The 10600-nt window shown below is 45.1% G+C and overlaps 1 protein-coding gene across 2 annotated transcripts; it reads right to left on the bottom strand.

The window, feature by feature from the left end:
* Nucleotides 1–2083: 2083 nt before the first annotated feature.
* Nucleotides 2084–6886, bottom strand: LOC105357454 (myoblast determination protein 1 homolog 1-like). Of its 2 annotated transcripts, XM_023951300.1 has the most exons (4): nucleotides 6196–6886; nucleotides 4770–4823; nucleotides 3842–3896; nucleotides 2084–2563 (listed from the first exon to the last, which is right to left on the bottom strand). In XM_023951300.1, the coding sequence occupies exons 1-4, from the start codon at nucleotides 6727–6729 to the stop codon at nucleotides 2415–2417; spliced, it is 792 nt and encodes a 263-aa protein (XP_023807068.1). In that variant the 5' UTR covers nucleotides 6730–6886; the 3' UTR covers nucleotides 2084–2414. The 2 variants fall into 2 exon arrangements, with proteins under 2 accessions (XP_023807068.1, XP_023807072.1); XM_023951304.1 differs by lacking the exon at nucleotides 4770–4823 and having other exon boundaries at nucleotides 6196–6881.
* Nucleotides 6887–10600: the final 3714 nt, after the last annotated feature.

Raw genomic sequence — 10600 nt, 5'->3', positions numbered from 1 at the left:
TCCCTCCGAGTGGCCTTGATTTTGGCCTCTAACCGTTGCTTCCATGGTGGGTACTGTTTCCTTCCATGGTTGCTCTTGTAGCCAAGCATCTCAAGGATCACTGCTGCTGAAGTGTAAATCAGTTCATTGGTTTCTGTGATGTTTGTGGTAGGAATTGCCCTCAATGCTTCATTCACAGTTTCCAGTAGACTTTCAGGTACATCACTTAACCGTTGTAGTTGGTGTCGGGGTTGTCTAGTCTTCATTGTAGACATGATCTTGTCTTTCAGGTCAGTTGCTGCCTCGCTCAGCTTAATTGTGGTTGTTGGGGCTGTGTACCCAATCTCAGGGTGGGAGTGTGGCATAACCTCCTCTCTGACCTGTTGTTCTGGCTCTCTCGTGGCATTGTATTTTATCGCTTCAATCTCAAGTTGTGATAGGAGTTGCCGTTTGTGGATGTTAGAGCACTGAGCTACCAGTTGTTTGGCAGTTAGCCTTGATTGCCTTGATTGACACACACACACACACACACACATATACATATATATATATATATATATATGGGATATACCAAGGTAATGCTCTGTCGGGCCAACATCAGTCACCTCCTCTACATGGATGACATCAAGCTTTATGCTAAGAGCGAGCGTGACATTGACTCCCTGATCCACACCACCAGGATCTACAGTACTGACATTGGGATGTCATTCGGGCTCGAGAAATGCAGCCGGATGGTGAAAAAGAGAGGCAAGGTAGTCCACACAGGAGGGGTCTCACTCCCAGAAGGAACAATAGCAGACATCGAGGACAGTTACAAGTACCTTGGAATTCCACAGGCAAATGGCAACCTGGAGCAGGCAACAAGGAAAGCTGCAACAGCTAAATACCTCCAACGAGTAAGGCAAGTCCTGAGAAGCCAGCTCAATGGCAAGAACAAGACCCGGGCAATAAACAGCTACGCACTGCCAGTTATCAGATACCCTGCAGGAATAATAAGATGGCCAAAGGAAGAGATACAGACCACGGATGTTAAAACACGAAAGATTCTCACCATGCATGGAGGGTTCCATCCCAAATCCAGCACCCTGAGACTGTATGCTAGCCGCAAGGAAGGAGGCCGAGGACTAGTGAGCGTAGAAGCCACTGTCCAGGATGAAACATCCAAGATGCATGAGTACATCAAGCTCAAGGCCCCAAATGACAGTGTGCTCAGTGAATGTCTCAGGCAATGGAGAGCAGAGGATACAGTGCTGGAGGACGGATCCTCATGGGAGGACAAACCCCTGCATGGGATGTACCACCGGACCATAACTGAAGTGGCTGATATCAAGAAGTCCTACCAATGGCTAGAAAGGGCTGGCCTACAGGACAGCACCGAAGCGCTCATCCTGGCAGCCCAGGAACAGGCCCTGAGCACCAGAGCGATAGAAGCTCAGATCTACCACACCAGACAAGACCCAAGGTGTAGGCTGTGCAAAGAAGCACCTGAAACAATCCAGCACATAACTGCAGGGTGTAAGATGCTGGCAGGTAAAGCATACATGGAGCGCCACAATCAAGTGGCTGCAATAATATACAGGAACATGTGTGCAGAATATGGACTGGAAACCCCAAGGTCAAAATGGGAAACACCTCTGAAGGTGGTAGAGAATGAGAGGGCAAAGATCCTGTGGGACTTCCAGATCCAGACTGATAGGATGGTGATGGAGAACCAACCAGACATTGTAGTGGTGGATAAAGAACAGAGGAAAGCCGTTGTGGTGGATGTGGCAGTGCCAAGCGATGGGAACATCAGGAAGAAGGAACATGAGATACTGGAGAAATACCAGGGACTCAGAGAAGAACTGGAGAAAGCCTGGAAAGTGAAGGTGACAGTGGTGGCTGTGGCAATTGGAGCACTCGGGGCAGTAACCCCCAAGCTGGAGGAGTGGCTACAACAGATACCTGGAAAGACCTCAGACCTCTCAGTCCAGAAAAGAACAGGAACAGCTAAGATACTGCAGGACCCTCAAGCTCCCAGGCATCTGGTAGAGGACCCCAGCTTGGAGGAGAAACCACCCGCGGAGGGTGAGAGGGGCGTTGTTTTTATAAATATGTATAGAAATAAACATGTATAAATGTGGGTTTATTAAAACTTCACATACTTGTAAACATAAAAAACAATCAATCTTAAACATTTTAAGAACACTCACAATTTGTTTTTAGATGTGATCGACATCTGAACAGCAAAACTCGGTCAATTTCTTTTTAAAAACTTATTTTTCTGCTTGAAGGATTCAACTTTTCTGTTGTTATCAATAAACTTAACTGGAACTTTAGAAGCATTATCTACTGACATGACGTCATCGGCTCCACAAGTTGGGGAGTAGTTTAGTTGAGTTTTTGTTCTGGATAGAGATGGGTTTGCTTTCATTGCAGTGGTTCTTCCTGAGGCTTCAGCTGCTGCTGGGATCTGCAGGTGAACTCGGGGCAGCAGGGGAGCAGCAAGGCGGACCTGCAGCCAGCTCTGAGCTGATCCGCTCCACAATGTTGGACAAACAGTCCAAACTGGATATGAGCGATGTCTTCCTGCTGCTGCTGCAACCTATAAAGACACAACAATCATTTATTTCTATACATTATATATGGAAAATAATAGCTAATAGTTTAAAGATATTGCATGATAACAATGGCTAATCAAAAAAACATCCATACATTGGTGACATTAGCAGGAATCTGCGTGTAACCTTCAGTTGTGGGTCTCTTGACATTTGTGTTGTCAGCAAATTATAAAAGCAGAACCAAAGAAAATTGTTGTGAGTATAGATGATCGATGCTGTTCAGCTATTTAGGGGAAGTTTAGGAAAAAAGGGAGGTTCCGTCAAATTTAGCAGAACAAAGAAACGTATGTTAACCCTTGTGCTATCTTAGATGACCCCCACCCTTGCATTGAGGTGTTCTCCCTACCATGACAAAGGTGGATAAAGGTGGAAAGATTTCATGTAATCCATGGACACCAGTGAAGATCACAAATCATTGAAGAAAAAAGGTTCAGAGCTCTGTCTAGTGGGTCTAGATGACCCAACTCCCAACGTAAAAGTGCCTAGGATAGCACAAGGGTTAAATAAAACCAAAAGCAGAAAGAATATTCTGCAAAGGCTTCTGTTCATGAAAAAAAAAACGCAAATCCAACGATAAACTAGAAAATGTTCAAATTTACATCTTAGTAATTAGGAGAAAATATTTTAACACTCAATATTGTTGAGCAAAACAATTATGACACATTTTAAAAATAATGTTTCTCAACAGCTGATAGCTAAGTTTTTGTAAGAGCACAACAGTGATAATGTGAAGAAATCTCTGTGACTGTCGTGGTCGTAGACCCTGATGCAGTTCCTCAATGATAATGGATACTTCCTCGGACCTCAGAGGGAAACTCAAGGCTCCTGGTCTGCAGATGACACTCGAGCTCCATCATCAGAAAGGAGGAACATGGTCCCCAAACTCTGGAACTCTCTTCCTCTGGATTTAAGGAACTCTGACTCCCTGTCCCTCTTTAAATCCAAATTCTAAATGCATCTGATCAGGAAATCATATCTTTAACACCTCCTCACCATTTCTGTCTCTCCCGTCTGTTTTTATGGTGCTCTACCTATTTTTATTTGTGCAGTGACCTTGAGGGTCCACAAAGGCCATTTCTACAAAAATTAAATGTATTATAATAAAGAACCATAGTGTCCTGAAGCCTAATCTCAAAACTGGACTGTTTGAAAGTGGGACTGGGTTCCACTTGGTGGTCAGATTAGTCCAAATGTCACATTTATCAGGGTAATAATGGAGGTCATGTCCTCTGGTTACAAAACACTGAACGGTTTCAACTCACTGTCAGCCGTCTGCTTGTTTTCAATCCTGGCACAACTCAAATGGATAAAATCCATCTGAAAGCAGAGAAAAGATGAAAAGACTTCAGCCAAAGTTTAAAAGGACACAGACTTCAACCGCTCTACTGTCATTGAGTTTTTACTCAGTTCTTGTTCTGAATCTTTGCTGCATTTTGAAAACCAAAAGCAAATGAACGAAACAGCAAAACATTGTGTGAAGCTGCAGAACGCTGCAAATGTGATGATGTGAGTTCAAGCACTGCAAACACTGTTGATGGTTGACCTTTAACCTTTAAACTAGTCGATCCTAATGTCCCATACAGGTGGTTGATTCATATATTTGCTGCAGGTTATTTTGTCTGTGGGAGAAAAAGGGTCCAGCCTGGATGGGGCACGTAGGTGACCCGCTGGGACTTTTAGGGTCGTAGTGAGGCGAAACACATTTATTTTGATGGCATGCTGCGATATGTAGTGAACACTTACACAACATGTGAGGGTAGTAAGGGGGAAGCAGGTGAGATGCAGGCGTGTTGGATGGACTTTTAATTTTTTCCAACCCCCCCAAATTCTGTGGACTGAGCACAGACCCTGTTGGTGCCGTTCATGTGATATATTAGCGCCCCGTGCATGCAGGCTCATGACGGACGGATGATGCCGCCATACAGTGTTCTCAGTCCACATGGTTCAAGGACTGGCCCATTACTGACCGCACACAAATGCTGCACGCACGGGGTGTGCACGTGATGCTTAAGGGCCCGTAGGACACCTGCAGGACGTCCGCACTAACTACACTGATTGTTGAATTCTCTCATTTCTAACAGTCGGGCTGCAGCGAGGAGCGTGCCCGTGTCACATGAACATGCTCCTTGTGTAGTCTGCCGGATTTGTGGGGTTGAAAAAAAAGAAAAATCGCGCCTGCGTCTCACCTACCTCCCCCTTAGGTGTTGTGTAAGTGTTCAGCACGACATGGTGCCCGCCCCACACCTGTAGATAAAAGTGAACAGGATTTTCTCTCTATGGTTCACCTAGCGGTCTATGACCTTAATGTTTTGTCCTGACACCTGTGTTCCAGTACAGGTTTGATCATTTTTTCACCTGCAGACAGCCGTGTCAACCCGTAAGGACAGTTGGGACTAAGGCTTTAACAGTTTAAACTTCATGTATGAGTTTTCTTCACGGTAACCCTTGTGCTATCTTAGATGACCCCCCCCCCCCCCCCCCCTTCCATCGAGGTGTTCTCCCTACCATGACAAAGGTGGATAAAAGTGGAAAGATTTCATGGAATCCATGGACACCAGTGAAGATCACAAATCATTGAAGAAAAAAGGTTCAGAGCTCTGTCTAGTGCAGAGGTGGGCACTGAGGGCCGCAGTCCTGCATGTTTTCCAGCATGCCCTGCTCTGGCATGTTCTGATTGGCTGGACACACCTGAACCAGGTAATCAGCCATGAGTAGGGCAAGACTATCTGGAAATCATGCAGACACACCGGCCCTCGAGGCCTGGAATTGCCCACCCATGGTCTAGTGGGTCTAGATGACCCAACTCCCAACGTTAAAGTGCCTGGGATAGCACAAGGGCTATCACTACATTGGGTGACATTGGCTCAGGCGGTTGAGCGGGTCGTCCAATGACCGAATGGTCGGCGGTTCGATCCCTGCTCCCCCCAGCCAAAATGTCGTTGTGTCCTTGGGCCAGACACTTCACCCTCCTTGCCTCCAGTGTGGCTCCACTGGTGTGTGAATGTGCATGAATGATCCCGGTGATGGTCAGAGGGGCCGTAGGCAGCTGTTGCTACATCAGTAGCTACCATAACCAAGTATGAATGAGGAGTGAATGGATAATGGACACAATGTAAGCACTTTGAGTGACTGGAAAAGCACAGAAAAATCCAATCTATTATTATTTAGGGCTAGTGGGTCTAGATGACCCAACTCCCAACGTTAAAGTGCCTAGGATAGAACAAGGGTTAAGATTCATATAGAGTTAATTCAGTCTCAATAGTCAGAAATGCACAAAAACTGTTTCACAAACATAATTCTTTGAAAAATGATGGAATGATGGATTCATACGATTGTAATTCCTATGATCTTTGAGTTTATATTACATGTGAACCTCAAAATCATGTTTGTGGAACAGTTTGTGTGTATTTGTGAATTTATGTTACATGTTTGCATAAAAACATATTCGTGAATCAGAGCGTGTGTGTTTGTTAATCAGTGTGTGCATTGAGACTGAATTAACTCCATAGTTTGCATGGATTCAGCTGCTCAAAATGAATCACTCCTGCAAAATAAACCTCCACCTCGTCCCCTGCCTGTGACATGGCTGTGCGTGAGCGGATGCTCCTGGACTCACCGTGCCGTCGGAGCTTGTGGAGCGTGGACTGGAGGTGTCGGACTCGCTGCTGAACTGATCCAGTGGAGGACAGAAACTTTCGTCTTGTTCGTCCCTCAGCAGGGCCTGCAGGGACTCGATGTAACTGATGGCGTTGCGCAGGATCTCCACCTTGGGGAGGCGCTGGCTGGGGTTGGATACTGTGCAGCGTTTCAGCGTCTCAAAAGCGTTGTTGACTTTGCTGAGCCGCCGTCTCTCCCGCATGGTTGCAGCTTTCCTTCGATCTGCATGCGTCGTCTTCCTCTTGCAGGCCTTGCAGGCCCAGAGCAGGCAGTGTCCAGCCTGGTGGGGGCCCCCAGGGGCCCTCACGTGCTGGTCCTCCTCCCCCTCTGCCGTTGGAACGAGGCAGTGACCTTGGTCCTCCGTTTTCAGCAGGCTGCTGTGCGACAGCCGAGTGTCCAGGTCCTCAAAAAAGTTCATGTCACTGGTGGCAAAGCAGGGGTCATAGAGGTCGACGGAGGAGGAGAGAGGGAAGGGGAAGTCCGGAAGATCCATTAGCGTTTGCAGATGACACCAAGTGAGGAGAAAGCGGCTTTTCTGACAACTCCGATTTGGAAATTTACAATAACTTAAAGTAAAACAATCCACTGAAACTACAGGAAGAAGAACTGATGGGGAAACTCAGCTGTCCTGTCTCAGACGTCTTTATAAAGAAAGCAGTGTGGAGGCGGGCCCATGGTGTCAGGAACCAATCATCTGATAGGTGTGTTTTCACTAGGGTGGGGGTAATGTGGGGTCACTGGGGTGAGACTAAGCAAAGAAATAAAAACAAATCTATCTATGCTTGACACTCTAGACGTTAAGTGATGCAGCACATGGGCTTTTCTATCGCATCTACATTCAAGAAGTCAAATTATCAGCTCAAACAACACAGTCTCATAAATCAGGCTAATTTTAGCTCCGGCTCGCACACGGAGGCTGTTACACAAATGTTACACACCTCACACATCAGAACAGCTGAAACCCACATTCCAGCCCCTCTGGGTCCAAACACTTCCGACTTTTAGTCAGGAAATTAAATTGGCTTGAAATGTAAAATAAATGGTCTTTTGTCTATTTGAATATGTGAAATGTATGAATGTGGTGACAGAAAGTCACAGGAGCAGCAGGAGCTTCAACGCCAGCGTCTGTTGAGTCGTCTTACGGTTCAGTTTGTGCTGCCGCTTTTTGTTTTTGGATCAGTTTGGGATCGTCTCGTTAAACCATTGAGAACAGACTCGGGCTGAAAAACCAAATGAAGAAATGAAACTCTTTATGCTAAATGTTTAATTTTGTAAGATATAAGGTCAAAGAAAAACAAAAACTCAGAAGTCTGAGGAGCATTGAACCAGTCAATACGAGGTTTCAGACTTTTCCATTGTTCTACATTATTTTTTCTGCACTTTTATCTCTCTTATTGTGTCAGTCTTTTGATTTTTATAATTGACCATTTTTTAGTCTGAATTGTTCAGTTTACTGTCTTTCTGGCCTCAGATTCTGACATCGCTGTTGGTTTTCTCTTGTGGTCATTTGGGCAGCGGATCAGCTGAGGTTGTTTTTAAACGGATTCAAATTCTTTTTAATCTAAAGCAGATCTGAGCTTTGAAGGCTAACTGGCTTCTTCACCAGTGACTGATCACAGGAATATGTTTGCATAACTTGGTTGTAACTGTCATCACAAGCTGTAGAAACATCAGGAAAACTCTTTAAAATGTTGCTGGTTCTTGTGAGTATTACAGCTGTCTAGATTGGTAATCCATTACTTGTGGTTTTAGTCGGTAAAATGAACAAAAGAGCGGCGGCGTGCATTAACCAGGCCTGCTCATTTCTGGTCCTGCCTGTTTTCCAGCTCTCCCTGCACTGTTTGCTGCTGATCACCTGACCAGGTGTGTTCATTCAGCCGTCTGATTGAGCTCATCAGCAGCTAGCAGGACGTGGGGATCTGGAAAACAGTCCCACCAGGGCGGTATTCCAGGAAGCATGTTTAAACTAGCCTGACTTTAAGCCTGAACTCTGGCTGAAATCATCCTGAACTTGTTTACTCTGGGTATGTCGGTTCCAAAAGACCGGATATGAGTTGGCGTAATTGCACTCGACTTGGTAACCCTGGGTTAACACACGTACACAGCAGGTACATAAAGACATTCTCAATGGATCACCGTTTTACGGAGTCACCATGGAAACGCGTGGTGAAAAAAAGAGAGAGAGCTATACTTCAGTGAGACGGAGTCTGAGATTAATGACGTCGTATGAAGATTATACGTCCATCAATAAAGTAACACGGCTGCATCATCAAAAAGAGTTTCTGCTTTCCATTTCCATTTTCTTTTTGACGCATATTTATATATATATAACTTATCCAATTTTGCCAACTTAAATGAATTACTTCTATTGGTAACAAGTAATTGAGTTAAATGTATTCAATTCTAATTTCTTACGTCTATAAAACTCAATAATTGTTTATACAACTCAAATTTACATATTTATCTAACTAAACGTCATATTACTCCAATTCAATTAATATTTTTTCCATCTTAATTAATTATATTTCTTGAACTCTCAAATGTCTAAGTTTGAGCCGGCAGATATACTCATTTGTATAACAATAAAAAGAACAACACAATATGCACAGCATGCATAATGCCATGCAGAAATTTCCATCATTCTCACTACAATGTCACACAATAGGGGTGCTAAATAAACTCATCATCCTCTCCCTCCCCCCTCACTCATGGTGCAGAGACTTAAGCATAGTAGGACAAAATAACTAGACTAAACACAGTAAAACAGCTAAACAACTAAACACATTTGGTCAAAAACCCACACTTAAACCCAAATCCGTCCAGACAGGCAAAGGGAATGGTATCCCACAATCCCTTGCGGTGCCGATCTAACAGCAGCACCAAAGATACACCTACTTAATTGAATTAATTTGAATGGAAGTAAAATAAATGTCTGAATTTGGGAATTTCTCAAAATATCAAGATCATCAATTAAACCGTGCAAAATGACACCCATCTGGAACAACCCAGACATCCTTATAAATAAAAATATGATTCATTTCCCAGCTTGGCAAGCAGGGGGTATAAAACAACTAGAGCACGTAATTATTGATAGTAGATTCATAACTCCTCAGGAACTTCAAGACAAACATGGAATAAATAACTTCTTGGAATATCAGCAACTTAAATCAATTATTACTAAAAAGTTTAAATACAGAGACAACGATTTCAAGCTACCAGAGGTAGTTACCACTCTGATTAATTTCTCAATGAAAAAAACTCTCTCCAAAATATACAAACTTTTATGTAATTTAGATAATAATATTTCACTTCCGACAACAAAATGGGATGCGGATTTGAGCATCAGCACAGATGAAAGCTTCTGGTCAGAACTTTGTCTAAACACCTTTAAACTGACAAAAAGTCCAAATCTGCAGCTAATCCATCTCAAAACTTTTCACAGAATTTACTACACTGGACAGAGGATGTTCAAGATGGGTCTCAGTAACTCAGACATTTGTCAGCACTGTGATAATAATCTACCCGACAGCTACATGCATGCACTGTGGTTCTGCACTCCTGTCCAGGCTCTCTGGCAGCAGGTATGTGCCGATTTATCAGTCTGGCTTAAGGTTTCAATCACAGCCTCACCGTCACTTTGTGTGCTTGGTGACATGAGTGCCATCGATGTAGAAAGAGGATTAGCATCTATCATTTTCATAACTCTTTGTATTGCTAAAAAAACTATTTTATCAAATTGGAAAAACAAGAAAAATATAAATATAAGTCAACACAGAAATCTGCTGCTTGATCATATCAGCTTGGAAAAAATGTCAGCCCAAAGTTCAAGTAACTTTGAAAGAATTCGGTCTCTCTGGTCTCCCGTAGCTAACTCCGTGATTTAGGGGGTGGGGGGGCCTGGTCGTCGCTGCTCCTTGCCCTTCTGCCGCGGTTCGGGGTGGGGGCCGGGGCTCCGGTGCCTGGCGGGGGGTGGTGGGGGCTCCGTTGGTCGGGGGGTCGGGTCCGGTGCCTGGGTGGGGCGGGCTGGGGCGCTGCGTGGTCCTCTGGGCTTGGGTGTGGGGCTGCGTGGTGGGGTGGTGGTCTGGCTTGGCTTGGGGGGGTGGTCCCTTTGCCTGTGCTGGGGGGGGGGGTTGGCGGGGGGCCCTGCTGGGGGGGGGGGCAGCGGCACTGGATGGGCCCATCTACACCTGGGGCTGGGATCAGCCCTTCCCTGGCTCTGGGACGGGACGGGACATTCTACCAGGTGTCCCCAACTTATCCCCTTCCTCATATTACCTCATATTAGGGTGAGGGGGTGGGGGTGTTTAGCCTGCGATACGCCTGGGGGGGTACTTGGCAGTGGCCCCCCTCCTATGGTTGCCGTA

This window comes from Oryzias latipes, chromosome 3, assembly GCF_002234675.1.
Source record: "Oryzias latipes chromosome 3, ASM223467v1".
NCBI classification, from domain to species: domain Eukaryota; kingdom Metazoa; phylum Chordata; class Actinopteri; order Beloniformes; family Adrianichthyidae; genus Oryzias; species Oryzias latipes.
Note: the sequence above shows the minus strand (reverse complement) of the source record. Positions and strands in the feature narration are given on the sequence as shown.